We start from the raw sequence: 14867 nt of genomic DNA, 5'->3' as shown, positions 1-14867 counted from the left end.
GCATGGGTCAGCACAGCCTCACGATGTCTTCGGTGTGTAGTCGATAACCCGGACGGGCGAAGGTTAAGGGAGATCCTGATCAATGTACATGACATGTATATAATGTGTGTTTATATCATTACATGCTGCAGACACATTTTCTTATGCACATATACATGAATATTTAAAATTAATTCGAAAGAATTGTTGTACAGTCTGAAACTTATGTCCAGTTTAGGAGGTCAAAAATACAATGTGTACACATGTTGTGAGGTAGATAATAAAAAAAAATATTGAAAATGCAACAACACACACAAACACATTTTTTTTATTGATGATGATGATGATGATGATGATGATGATGATGATGATGATGATGATGATGATGATGATGATGATGATGATGATGATGATGATGATGATGATGATGAAACATGTATGTTACTAACCAGTGCCAGGGGGACCTGTCAAGCAGACCAGTCGCGGGTTTCTATTCATGAGGTCAAGTTGTTGCAAGGTCAGAACCAGAAGTGCCAGCCTCCGCCCCAGTTCCGCCACCGCCTGTCCTGCAGTCCGCACCTCCACACGGACACCGTTGTAGCAGGGGACAGACACCGTGGTGGCCGGTCCCACAAACCTGCAACACAGATGGGCTTTAATGATTGTGTCTGCTGTACTTAAAGCTTAATATGTAGTGGTGATACAAGTCACAAAGTAAGTGAATTTTAAAAAGAAAATTTTGGTTTTTGAACCTGACTCACAGCAAAGGTGTCGGATGTTGAGGAAAGTGTTCGTTCGTTGGTTTCTTTGGTTGTTATTTGTGAGGTGATGATTGTGAAAACTCTCTCTTTCTCGCTCTCTCTCTCTCTCTCTCTCTCTCTCTCTCTCTCTCTCTCTCTCTCTCTCTCTCTCTCTCTCTCTCTCTCTCTCTCTGTCTCTGTCTCTCTCTCTCAAACATCAACTTTCAGAAATGACTCTGAGTCTGTCCCTAAATGAGCACTCCATTGAGCAAGTAGCTGAGCACCGTTTACTGGGACTTACTGTTGATAATAATCTCAAATGGCAGACTCACATCAATGGAATCTGCAAAAAAAATTGCTAAAAACCTGTTTCTTTTGTCAAAGTTACAAAGCATTATTAATCTAGACACAAGAAAAGTATTTTACAATGCCCACATAAAACCCCATATTGATTATGCTTCCATAGTATGGGACGGGTGTAGTGAAGTTCACTTGAAGAAGCTGAACTCGCTCCAGCGTAGAGCTGCTAAACTAGTTCTGCCCAGTCCATCTCTTTCTACAAAGGAACAGATGAAAAGTATTAAAAGCAGCTTTTGTATAATAAATGTTCATTTATGTATAAAGTCGTCTATAAGGACGCCCCAACATATCTTATACAACTCTTCAAATCATCTCCGTCATATTATTCAAACACTCGAAATAACCTTGCCTTGTCAAGGCCCCGCATCGATTTGTTTAAAACTAGTTTTTCTTATTCTGGTGCGTTCCTTTGGAATTCACTACCTGTAAATATCAAGTCATGTCTGTCATTATCTTCTTTTAAAAGACAGCTCCGAAAGCAACTCTCAAACGACTAAGTCGGTGTACAATTTGTGCGAGTGTGTGTGAGGATGTGTGAAAGAGAAAGTGTATAACTAGTATGCTTCCATTAACAGGCACACTTTTGATTTTTTTTGTTTTGATTTTGTTATACTTTTCCCTACATAATTTTGTTTTATTTGATTTTGTTGTTGATTTTTTGATTCTTCATATTTGTTCTTTGTTTCATGTGTGTATTATAGTAGGGACTAGCTGTAAGAAAGGACCATATGGACCTAATGCTATCATCCCTCGGTAATAAAGTTTTCGAGTTCGAGTTTTCTCTCTCTCTCTCTCTCTCTCTCTCTCTCTCTCTCTCTCTCTCTCTCTCTCTCTCTCTCTCTCTCTCTCTCTCTCTCTCTCTCTCTCTCTCTCTCTCTCTCTCTCTCTCTCTCTCTCTCTCTCTCTCTCTCTCTCTCTCTCTCAGCACTCGCCAAAAACATCAACTTTCAGAAATGACTCTGAGTCTGTCCCTAAATGAGCACTCCATTGAGCAAGTAGCTGAGCACCGTTTACTGGGACTTACTGTTCATGATAATCTCAAATGGCAGACTCACATCAATGGAATCTGCAAAAAAATTGCTAAAAACCTGTTTCTTTTGTCAAAGTTACAAAGCATTATTAATCTAGACACAAGAAAACTATTTTACAATGCCCACATAAAACCCCATATTGATTATGCTTCCATAGTATGGGACGGGTGTTGTGAAGTTCACTTGAAGAAGCTGAACTCGCTCCAGCGTAGAGCGGCTAAACTAGTTCTGCCCAGTCCATCTCTTTCTACAAAGGAAAAGATGAAAAGTATTGGGATGTTAAGCTTAAAAAAGCTCTCTCTCTCTCTCTCTCTCTCTCTCTCTCTCTCTCTCTCTCTCTCTCTCTCTCTCTCTCTCTCTCTCTCTCTCTCTCTCTCTCTCTCTCTCTCTCTGCAGTGATGTTCATTTAAAAAGACTCAATTCCCTGCATCGCCGAGCTGCAAAACTTATTCTGCATGATTTGAATAGGTCCACGGATGATAAACTAAAGCTCTTGAATTTCCTCCCCTTGAAAGATCAGTTGACGTTAAACAAGGCTGTGTTCATGTATAACATTCTAAATGACGACTGTCCTAAATATTTGCAATCACATTTCAAACATGCCACAAAAAGATATGGGTCCCAAAGCATCATCCCTCCTATACCTCGCATAGACCTCTACAAATCGAGTTTAGCCTTCTCGGGAGCGTTTCTCTGGAACTCCTTACCCCAACAGATAAGAAATGCAACTTCAGTGAAAATGTTTAAGAGACAGTCACGTTCACACATCATTCGTGAATGAAATGTCTTGTTCGATTGTTATTTTGTTAAACATTTTGTACTAATGTTAACGGATGTGTAGCTGATCGGAGCAACTTATTCCCAAATGAAAGGTATAACTATGTCAATGTAATTTTGTAATTTTTTGAGTTCTCCTTATGTAATTCCTTAAATGCACATTGTGTTGCATTCTGTACAATGTATTTCTGTATTTTATATGATTGAATTTATATTTGTAATGTGCGTCTGTCTTTATGTGTTGTATAAAGGACAGGTTGGAAGAATAGGCTTTGCCTAAAACCTTTATCCTTTTGTAATAAAGTTCTGAGTCTTAGTCTGAGTCTCTCTCTCTCTCTCTCTCTCTCTCTCTCTCTCTCTCTCTCTCTCTCTCTCTCTCTCTCTCTCTCTCTCTCTCTCTCTCTCTCTCTCGCTTTTATAACGATAACATAACGGGCTGAGAATTTTTTGTTTAAACAAATAGCTATTTGTTATAATCTTCTATCATTGCTTATGAATCATAATGCATCTTGAAATGTCATATTGATTGCTAAAATTGTGTCAGTCGTACTGTACATTAACAGTTGGGAAGACCTTGCCTAAGACCGAGCCCGCTGGAAAGAGGCCTAGCCAAGGAAGAAGAGAAGCTCCAACTAGCCTCGGAAGTGAAAAGGCTCTGAGCCAAAGAAAAGAACAGCAGTGAATGAACACCCTTAGACTCTGTTCACAAGTGTGGTCGCTGCGGTAGAAACTGCCACCCACGCATGGGTCTACACAGCCGTTCCAGCGCCAACTGAACAATCCTCCCAGGCGCAGCTCCATGGCCCCACGGGACCGACGGTGTAATGTATGTAACTTAAGCTTCTGTTTATTCCTCATGTTGAGTTACCCCTCAATGGACGCGGGCCGGAAGAAACAAAAGCATGTTTGCATTGCTTATTCTGTCACTCTCGAATAATAAAGTTCAGTTCAGTTCAGTTCAGTTCAGTTCAATTCAATTCCCTACCCCAACCCAACCCAGCCCGGCCCGGCCCGGCCCGACCCGACCCGACCCGACCCGACCCGACCCGACCCGACCCAATTCCAATTCCAACCCATTCCAATTCCAACCCAATCCAATTCCAACCCAATTCCATTCCAACCCAATCCAATTCCAACCCAATCCAATTCCAACCCAATCCAATTCCAACCCAATCCAATTCCAATTCCAACCCAATTCCAACCCAATCCCAATTCCAATCCCAATCCCAATTCCAACCCAATCCCAATCCCAATCCAAATCCAAATCCAAATCCAAATCAAATCAAATCAAATCAAATCAATTCAATTCAATTCAATTCAATTCTCTCGCTGTCTAATCATGTTTTGGTCTACGCGGGTTTAACAAGACATAGTTTACGCAGAAAAGTAAGAAGTCTCTTTGACATATTTTGCTCCAAAGAAAATTGCGGGCTGCCAGAAACAGAGTTGTCGAGTACAGATAAACACGAACAACAATTATTTTCTGTCCCAAAACTGACGCAAAATAAATACAATGCAATGACTTTTCTCACCTGGCCACGATGTCCAGATACTTGTCATCAGTGAGCAGAGTGTCCACAGTACTGGCCATCCTGTGTTGCCACCAGGTGCTCAGCTGTGATAACACGGCGGGTGTCACGTGCCTGCACGATGCAGGGTGGGAAAGTTGGTCAGAGCAACAGCACAGTAGTATGGCCTCCGCTGCGTAGCCTGCACCCAGGCTCCGACACACCGCCTGCAACAGGGACATTTCTAGTGTTAACACACGTACGATGATGTAGGTGACAGTATTCAGGATATAGAAAAGTTCAACCAACAAACAGAATCTCTCTCTCCCTCTCTCTTGCTGTACCTCTCTCTGTCTTGTGTTCGGTCACTATGTCTGTCCGTCTGTCTGTCTGTCTGTCTGTCTGTCTGTCTGTCTATCTGTCTCTCTCTCTCTGTCTCTCTCTCTCTCTCTCTCTCTCTCTCTCTCTCTCTCTCTCTCTCTCTCTCTCTCTCTCTCTCTCTCTCTCTCCAGTACCTGTTGTAACTTGGCATTGTTCTCATCATCCAGAATCCGCTGTAGCTGAGCTTGGCTCACGTACGGTAAGAAGAGAGTCTTCCTCACAGTCAGGCCGGGTGCGATGTCACTGACCATGTGTCTGGCGTGCACCTCACACTTGTCCAGCTGCTTGACCGCCTTGTCAATAACCTTGACCACCTCAGTGTCCGCTCGGCTTGCCTCGGTCTTACCGACAGACTTGATCTCTCCCACCAGGATGCCGTGTTTGCGGTGAATCACCAGGATGTCAAAGTCTCCCTGCTTCCCGTGATGCCGGTGCTCCTTAGGTATGTTTGCTGGTTTTGGGAGCTTGCTTGTCTGTTTGGCGTAGAACGGCTTGTTCAGGTAGTCTTTAAAGTTCAGCTCAGACACCACGAACATGACCTCCTTTCCGAAATCTCCGAGTTGCTGCAAGTTGTGGAGCACGTGCTGCTGTGCAAAGTCTGCCTGAATGTTTCCCCGCTGCTGCTGAAGCTGCTCACCAGAGGGCAGCACGAGCACTTCCTGGTCAGTACCGGGTACTTTGGCCTTGTTGTACGGCACCCGGTTACAGTGCACGGGAGGCACAATGTATGTACGGGTGAGAGCGTCAGGGTACAAGTGTCGCACAATGTCCACCATGTTGTCAGCAGTGCTGGACTTTGTGTCAGCGTCCGACATGGTGCTAAGAGGATATCACTCTCCTGGAAGGAAAAAGGTAAAATGTAAGTACTCAGCAATCTGTCCATGTATCCATGTTTGGCAAGGGTTTGTCACAGCGTCCGGTTTTCTCGACTACAGTACCGTAAAATCCCTAGCATAGGCCCACCCCCCCCCCCCCCCCCCCTGTGCACAGATTTAGGGCAAAATTGGGGGGTGGGCGTTTGCTAGGGATAGACCCCTTTGCACAAAGTAAGTTTTGTGCTCAATCGTGTAATTGAGTGAATACAAACCCCGAAAGCATGTAAGTTAGGTCGTGTGAGTAGAAGTGAAGGAAAAAAGAAAGAAAAATGACTTTGAGGCAAAGAAGGCCAACCGAGAGAGAGAGAGAGAGAGAGAGAGAGAGAGAGAGAGAGAGAGAGAGAGAGAGAGAGAGAGAGAGAGAGAGAGAGAGAGAGAGAGAGAGAGAGAGAGAGAGAGAGAGAGAGAGAGAGAGAGAGAGAGAAAAGGACTGGCTCTTCTGAAAACAACCCAAGCATAGTCATTCATATAAATTTATAAAGTAAAAAGAAAATCACCAGACCTTTGCAAGGACAAACAATAACAACACAATTCCGGGAAAAAGAAACTTGATGAAATGTCGAAATGTCAACACCAATGAAGCCCTTTCTTTCTGTACAGGGAAGAAATTACACGATCGTCTTTGGAAATGAAACGTTAACTGAACTTGGATTTTGTCTTCAAAAGGCCCAATCTTTCTGAGAAAGAAAAACCCACAAACTTGGGAAAAAAAAGAGAAGAGAAACTCGAAAAAACATGAACGATGGGTGGGAGTGAGGAGAGGGGACAAAGAATAAGACAAGTCGCGTAAGGCGAAAATACAATATTTAGTCAAGTAGCTGTCGAACTCACAGAATGAAACTGAACGCAATGCCATTGTACTCGTAGCATCGTCAGGCCACCGCTCATGGCAAAGGCAGTGAAATTGACAAGAAGAGCGGGGTAGTAGTTGCGCTAAGAAGGATAGCACGCTTTTCTGTACCTCTCTTTGTTTTAACTTTCTGAGCGTGTTTTTAATCCAAACATATCATATCTATATGTTTTTGGAATCAGGAACCGACAAGGAATAAGATGAAAGTGTTTTTAAATTGATTTGGACAATTTAATTTTGATAATAATTTTTATATATTTAATTTTCAGAGCTTGTTTTTAATCCGAATATAACATATTTATATGTTTTTTGAATCAGCAAATGATGGAGAATAAGATAAACGTAAATTTGGATCGTTTTATAAATTGTTATTTTTTTTTTACAATTTTCAGATTTTTAATGACCAAAGTCATTAATTAATTTTTAAGCCACCAAGCTGAAATGCAATACCGAACCCCGGGCTTCGTCGAAGAATACTTGACCAAAATTTGAACCAATTTGGTTGAAAAATGAGGGCGTGACAGTGCCGCCTCAACTTTCACGAAAAGCCGGATATGACGTCATCAAAGACATTTATCAAAAAAATGAAAAAAATGTATGGGGATTTCATACCCAGGAACTCTCATGTCAAATTTCATAAAGATCGGTCCAGTAGTTTAGTCTGAATCGCTCTACACACACAGAGACACACACACAGACACACAGCACACACAGACACACACACACACACGCACATACACCACGACCCTCGTTTCGATTCCCCCTCGATGTTAAAATATTTAGTCAAAACTTGACTAAATATAAAAAAGGAAAGAAACACGAAAAGGTAAAGAAGGGGAAAAAGATGACTTTTAGAACAGTCTGCACAAATCCTAGTGAAAGTGAGCCTATAGTCTCTTTGAAAAAAGCAGGGTGGGCGTTTGCTAGGTAGTTACCCCTGTGCACAACTTTTGGCCCAAAGTGGGGGGTGGGCGTTTGCTAGATGGTGGGCTTATGCTAGGGATTTTACGGTAGTAGCCGTAGTCGGCGTCATTGTAGTAGCAGTACAACAGCAGTAACAGTCAGTAGTATTTCTCTTGTATTACTTGTAGTCCTAGTAGTAGAAGCAGCAGCAGTCGCAGACAGTGGTGTAGTAGTAGTAGTAGTAGTTTGTTTGTTCGTTCATGGGCTGAAACTCCCACGGCTTTTACGTGTATGACCATTTTTACCCCGCCATTTAGGCAGCCATACGCCGCTTTCGGAGGAAGCATGCTGGGTATTTTCGTGTTTCTATAACCCACCGACCTCTGACATGGATTACAGGATCTTTTTCGTGCGCACTTGGTCTTGTGCTTGCGTGTACACACGGGGGTGTTCGGACACCGAGGAGAGTCTGCACACAAAGTTGACTCTGAGAAATAAATCTCTCGCCGAACGTGGGGACGAACTCACGCTGACAGCGGCCAACTTGATACAAATCCAGCGCGCTACCGACTGAGCTACATCCCCGCCCTGTAGTAGTAGTAGTAGTAGTATTTTAGTAGTAGTAGTAGTAGTAGTAGTAGTGGTCATTGTCATCGTAATAGTTGTGCCAGCCAGTTATATCGTAACTGTTCTAGTAGTCATAGTAGGAGTAGCCTAGTAGGAGGAGGAGGAGGAGTAGAAGTAGTAGTAGTAGTAGTAGTCATAGTAGGAGTAGGAGGAGTAGTAGTAGTAGTAGTAGTAGTAGTAGTAGTAGTAGGCTAGTAGTAGAAGTAGTAGTTGTAGAAGTAGCATAGGAAACTTTGTAATAGTAGTCATCTTTAAAAGTGTGTAACTTATCTAAATGATTCATTATCCTCATACAAATAATGATGTAGGCTTGGAGAGTCAGAACTGTCCCGGCAGTGAAAGACAACAAGCAAAGGTAAACACACCTGTCAACGGTCCGAGAAACAAAGGTAAACACACCTGTCAGCGGTCCGAGAAACAAAGGTAAACACACCTGTCAACGGTCCGAGAAACAAAGGTAAACACACCTGTCAACGGTCCAAGAAACAAAGTTAAACACACCTGTCAGCGGTCCGAGAAACAAAGGTAAACACACCTGTCAGCGGTCCAAGAAACAAAGTTAAACACACCTGTCAGTGGTCCGAGAAACAAAGGTAAACACACCTGTCAGCGGTCCGAGAAACAAAGGTAAACACACCTGCCAACGGTCCGAGAAACAAAGGTAAACACACTAGTCAACGGTCCGAGAAACAAAGGTAAACACACCTGTCAACGGTCCGAGAAACAAAAGTAAACACAGCTGTCAACGGTCCGAGAAACAAAGGTAAACACAACTGTCAACGGTCCAAGAAACAAAGGTAAACACACCTGTCAGCAGTCCGAAAAACAAAGGTAAACACACCTGTCAACGGTCCGAGAAACAAAGGTAAACACACCTGTCAACGGTCCGAGAAACAAAGGTAAACACACCTGTCAGCGGTCCGAGAAACAAAGGTAAACACACCTGTCAGCGGTCCGAGAAACAAAGGTAAACACACCTGTCAGCGGTCCGAGAAACAAAGGTAAACACACCTGTCAACAGTCCGAAAAACAAAGGTAAACACACCTGTCAACGGTCCGAGAAACAAAGGTAAACATACCTGTCAACGGTCCGAGAAACAAAGGTAAACACACTTGTAAGCGGTCCGAGAAACAAAGGTAAACACACCTGTCAACGGTCCGAGAAACAAAGGTAAACACACCTGTCAACGGTCCGAGAAACAAAGGTAAACACACTTGTCAGGGGTCCGAGAAACAAAGGTAAACACACTTGTCAGCGGTCCGAGAAACAAAGGTAAACACACCTGTCAACGGTCTGAGAAACAAAGGTAAACACACCTGTCAGCGGTCCGAGAAACAAAGGTAAACACACTTGTCAGCGGTCCGAGAAACAAAGGTAAACACACTTGTCAGCGGTCCGAGAAACAAAGGTAAACACACCTGTCAGCGGTCCGAGAAACAAAGGTAAACACACCTGTCAGCGGTCCGAGAAACAAAGGTAAACACACATGTCAGCGGTCCGAGAAACAAAGGTAAACACACCTGTCAGCGGTCCAAGAAACAAAGGTAAACACACCTGTCAACGGTCCGAGAAACAAAGGTAAACACACCTGTCAGCGGTCCGAGAAACAAAAGTAAACTCACTTGTCAGCGGTCCGAGAAACAAAGTTAAACACACCTGTCAGCGGTCCGAGAAACAAAGGTAAACACACCTGTCAGCGGTCCGAGAAACAAAGGTAAACACACCTGTCAGCGGTCCGAGAAACAAAGGTAAACACACATGTCAGCGGTCCGAGAAACAAAGGTAAACACACCTGTCAACGGTCCGAGAAACAAAGGTAAACACACCTGTCAACGGTCCAAGAAACAAAGGTAAACACACCTGTCAGCAGTCCGAAAAACAAAGGTAAACTCACTTGTCAGCGGCCCGAGAAACAAAGGTAAACACACCTGTCAGCAGTCCGAGAAACAAAGGTAAACACACCTGTCAACGGTCCGAGAAACAAAGGTAAACACACCTGTCAGCGGTCCGAGAAACAAAGGTAAACACACCTGTCAGCGGTCCGAGAAACAAGGGTAAACACACCTGTCAGCGGTCCAAGAAACAAAGTTAAACACACCTGTCAGCAGTCCGAGAAACAAAAGTAAACACACCTGTCAGCGGTCCGAGAAACAAAGGTAAACACACCTGTCAGTAGTCCAAGAAACAAAGGTAAACACACCTGTCAGCAGTCCGAGAAACAAAGGTAAACACACCTGTCAACGGTCCGAGAAACAAAGGTAAACACACCTGTCAGCGGTCCGAGAAACAAAGGTAAACACACCTGTCAACGGTCCGAAAAACAAAGGTAAACACACCTGTCAGCAGTCCGAAAAACAAAGGTAAACACACCTGTCAACGGTCCGAGAAACAAAGGTAAACACACCTGTCAGCGGTCCGAGAAACAAAGGTAAACACACTTGTCAGCGGTCCGAGAAACAAAGGTAAACACACCTGTCAGCGGTCCGAGAAACAATGGTAAACACACCTGTCAGCGGTCCAAGAAACAAAGGTAAACACACCTGTCAACGGTCCGGGAAACAAAGGTAAACACACCTGTCAACGGTCCGAGAACCCAGGGAAAGTAAGCGCTCTACATACACGTGAAATAGAGTAAGTAAGATTAACATAACAAGCATTGAAACAATCATCACGCCGACACTGCTAACATGAAATAAACAATCTTCACGCCGACACTGCTAACACGAAATGAACACTCATCAAGTCGACACTGCTAACACGAAATGAACAATCGTCAAGCCGACACTGCTAACATGAAATGAACAATCATCAAGTTGACATTGCTAACACGAAATGAACAATCGTCAAGTCTACACTGCTAACACGAAATGAACAATCGTCAAGCCGACACTGCTAACACGAAATGAACAATCGTCAAGCCGACACTGCTAACACGAAATGAACAATCGTCAAGCCGACACTGCTAACACGAAATGAACAATCGTCAAGCCGACACTGCTAACACGAAATGAACAATCATCACGCCGACACTGCTAACACGAAATGAACAATCGTCAAGCCGACACTGCTAACACGAAATGAACAATCGTCAAGCCGACACTGCTAACACGAAATGAACAATCATCAAGCCGACACTGCTAACACGAAATGAACAATCATCACGCCGACACTGCAAACACTCAGCGCGTGGACAGAAACGCTACCAGCAGTCCATTCCTGAAAATCTCCGCCTCCTGAGAAATCGGATTTTTCATATCGTTTTCTCTGGGGGAAAAGCTCAAAGTCAGACAACCTAATGACCAAACTGAATGAACTTTACAGCGCTACAGTTCAACATGACCACAATCTCTTTTGATGTCAGTGTATATTGTCTTTCACACAGTGTGTCAGTAAGTTTAGGTCACAGTGGGTCCAGTGGTAAACAGCAAGTAGAGTTATTCATCACGCCGTAGACTGCCAGTGTACAGTGTCTGTCACACGGTGTGTCGGTCAGTTTAGGTCACAGTGGGACCAGTGGTAAACAGCAAGTAGAGATTATTCATCACGCTGTAGACTGTCAGTGTATAGTGTCTGTCACACGGTGTGTCGGTCAGTTTAGGTCACAGTGGGTCCAGTGGTACTAACAGCAAGTAGAGTTATTCATCTTGCTGTAGACTGCCGGTGTATAGTGTCTGTCACACGGTGTGTCGGTCAGTTTAGGTGACAGTGGGTCCAGTGGTAAACAGCAAGTAGAGTTATTCATCTCGCTGTAGACTGCCAGTGTATAGTGTCTGTCACACGGACTGACGGTGTGTCGGTAAGTTTAGGTCACAGTGGGTCCAGTGGTAAACAGCATGTAGAGGTTATTCCTCACGCTGTAGACTGTCAGTGTATATTGTCTTTCACACGGTGTGTCAGTAAGTTTAGGTAACAGTGGGTCCAGTGGTAAACAGCAAGTAGAGTTATTCATCTCGCCGTAGAATGCCAGTATCTGCGGTCATTGTAGACAACCGATCAAGCAGTTAGCAACTCGTGAGTAAATCGAACATGGGGGTACGTAAAATCGACTGTCCGAATTTCATCACAGATCTGCCAGAATTGCAAGACTGATCTTGACATGCATGTCTCCCTCTAGATAATTGTACCTCTTGACATTGGCAGGGAAACATTCTGTCTGGAGTTTATTTTGGCTGAAGCCCGGCTGACGTCCTCCCTGTTCATGTGTCAGCAACAACTTGGAGACAACACTCTCCACATACATCCGCCATCATTGATCATGATACATACACTGATGTGCATCTCAGTGTTCCCAGGAGGTTTGAGTTGATACTGTTTTTTAGTGAACATGTGCACAACAATAAGACGATACCTTTTCATATGATGCCGGGTTTCAGCGTCCGTCCAAGCCTGTTTCTTGTCGGGTGAAATAAATAGAATGTCACCACCCGTCAACCAGTTGCGTCAGATAATACACAAAGCGGGTCACAGTCGTTTGTTCATTGTGGGAATTCCCACTGATCTAAAAATATTGGTTATTTTGAGATCAGTGGGAATTCCCGAAGCGGCAAGCGTTTCTCAGTAGTGTGGAGCAATCAAGAAAATCGACCTTCAACGATTTATATCAACACGTACACGAAATCAAGAAAGTTTATGTTTAAGAATTAAAAAGAAAAGAAAAAAGTAAAAAAAGAGAATTGCAATTGCAAGCGTGCAAAATGTAGTCTGACGGCCAAGAGCAAAGGGAAACAATAAGGTAAATCGTTTTTATCATCAAATAGGCCCAGTTGTGTCCCTTACACCGTATGTTTCCATTGTCGTGACTTATTTTATTTGTATTATTTCTATGATGCCTATAAATATGAGACTCCTGGAGACAAACATCATTTCTTGAGCGCCTGGACCGGACGTCTGCTTTAGAAAGGATACAAGCACCACTTTGCTGTGACAGATGCAGGGTTGGCAGAATTGACTATTGATGGGATACAAGCACCACTTTGCAATGACAGATGCAGGGTTGGCAGTATTGACTATTGATGGGATACAAGCACCACTTTGCTGTGACAGATGCAGGGTTGGCAGTATTGACTATTGATGGGATACAAGCACCACTTTGCAATGACAGATGCAGGGTTGGCAGTATTGACTATTGATGGGATACAAGCACCACTTTGCAATGACAGATGCAGGGTTGGCAGTATTGACTATTGATGGGATACAAGCACCACTTTGCAATGACAGATGCCGGGTTGGCAGTATTGACTATTGATGGGATACAAGCACCACTTTGCAATGACAGATGCAGGGTTGGCAGTATTGACTATTGATGGGATACAAGCACCACTTTGCAATGACCGATGCCGGGTTGGCAGTATTGACTATTGATGGGATACAAGCACCACTTTGCAATGACAGATGCAGGGTTGGCAGTATTGACTATTGATGGGATACAAGCACCACTTTGCAATGACAGATGCCGGGTTGGCAGTATTGACTATTGATGGGATACAAGCACCACTTTGCAATGACAGATGCAGGGTTGGCAGTATTGACTATTGATGGGATACAAGCACCACTTTGCAATGACAGATGCAGGGTTGGCAGTATTGACTATTGATGGGATACAACCCAGCCAGCAAGACATTAGCGGCCGATAATCGGCCGAACACCCTTCAAAAAGTCGGGCCGGTGACGTCAAAACATACGACGCGGGTGTTGGCCCGACTAACTTTTGCAAAGAGGCAACGATGCGGCCGATAGGCGGCCGAACACCTGCACTATGGCGGCACGCATCCGGTCCGATGTTAATCGGCCCGATGACTTGTTTGACCTGCGGTCCGACACCTTATGCCGACATCGGGAAGATATCGATTTCAGCGGGAAGACATCGGGACGATGTCGGCATAAGGTGTCGGGCCGCAGGTCCCACAAGCCATCGGGCCGATTAACATCGGACCGGATGCGTGCCGCCATAGTACAGGTGTTCGGCCGCCTGTCGGCCGCCTCGTTGCCTCTTTGCAAAAGTTAGTCGGGCCAACACCCGCGTCGTATCTTTTGACGTCACCTGCCCGACTTTTTGAAGGGTGTTCGGCCGACTATCGGCCGCTAATGTCTTGCTGGCTGGGTGCAGCTACAGATACAGCAGTATGTACCACCACCACCCCCCCCCCCCAAGTGTAACAGTGCAAAATTCACTTACAGCTACAGCTACAGCAGTATAACCCCCCCTCCCCCCAGTGTTACAGTGGAAAACAAACCTACAGATACAGCAGTGTGTACAACCCCCCCCCCCCCCCCCCAGTGTAACAGTGCAAAACAAATCACCAGCTAGAGATACAGCAGTATGTAGAACACCCCGCCCCTACCGCCCTCACTGTAACAGTACAAAACACACCTACAGCTACAGATACAGCCGTATACACCCCCCCCCCCCCTCAGTATTACAGTATAAAACACACCTACAGCAACAGATTCAGCAGTATATACAACCCCCCAAGTGTAACAGTGCAAAAATTACTTACAGCTACAGCTACAGCAGTATGTACACCTCCCCTCCCCCTTAGTAACAGTGCAAAACACACCTACAGCTACAGCAGTATGTACAACCCCCAACCCCCCCCCCCCCCCACCACTGTAACAGTACAAAACTCATTTACAGCTACAGATTCAGAATTATGTACATCCCCCTCCCCCCGCTGCCACCACTGTAACAGTACCAAACATACCTACAGCTTCAGATACAGCAGTATGTACAACACTCAACCGCCTTCCCCCGTGTAGAGTGCAAAACACACCTAGACCTACAGATACAGCAGTATGTACAACCCCCCCCCCCCCCCCCCCCCCCCTGTGTGCAAAA

At 44.6% G+C, this 14867-nt stretch overlaps 1 protein-coding gene across 1 annotated transcript; it reads right to left on the bottom strand.

Annotated features, from left to right (window-relative positions):
• Window positions 1-63: 63 nt before the first annotated feature.
• Window positions 64-12478, bottom strand: LOC138979276 (uncharacterized). The gene is made up of 4 exons (XM_070352030.1): window positions 12381-12478; window positions 4911-5614; window positions 4420-4622; window positions 64-616 (listed from the first exon to the last, which is right to left on the bottom strand). Exons 2-4 carry the CDS (start codon window positions 5589-5591, stop codon window positions 424-426), a joined length of 1077 nt encoding a protein of 358 aa, XP_070208131.1. The 5' UTR covers window positions 5592-5614; window positions 12381-12478; the 3' UTR covers window positions 64-423.
• Window positions 12479-14867: the final 2389 nt, after the last annotated feature.

This window comes from Littorina saxatilis, linkage group LG10 (assembly GCF_037325665.1).
Source record: "Littorina saxatilis isolate snail1 linkage group LG10, US_GU_Lsax_2.0, whole genome shotgun sequence".
NCBI classification, from domain to species: Eukaryota; Metazoa; Mollusca; class Gastropoda; order Littorinimorpha; family Littorinidae; genus Littorina; species Littorina saxatilis.
The sequence above is the reverse complement of the archived record's forward strand: the minus strand, read 5'-3'. Positions and strand labels throughout refer to the sequence as shown.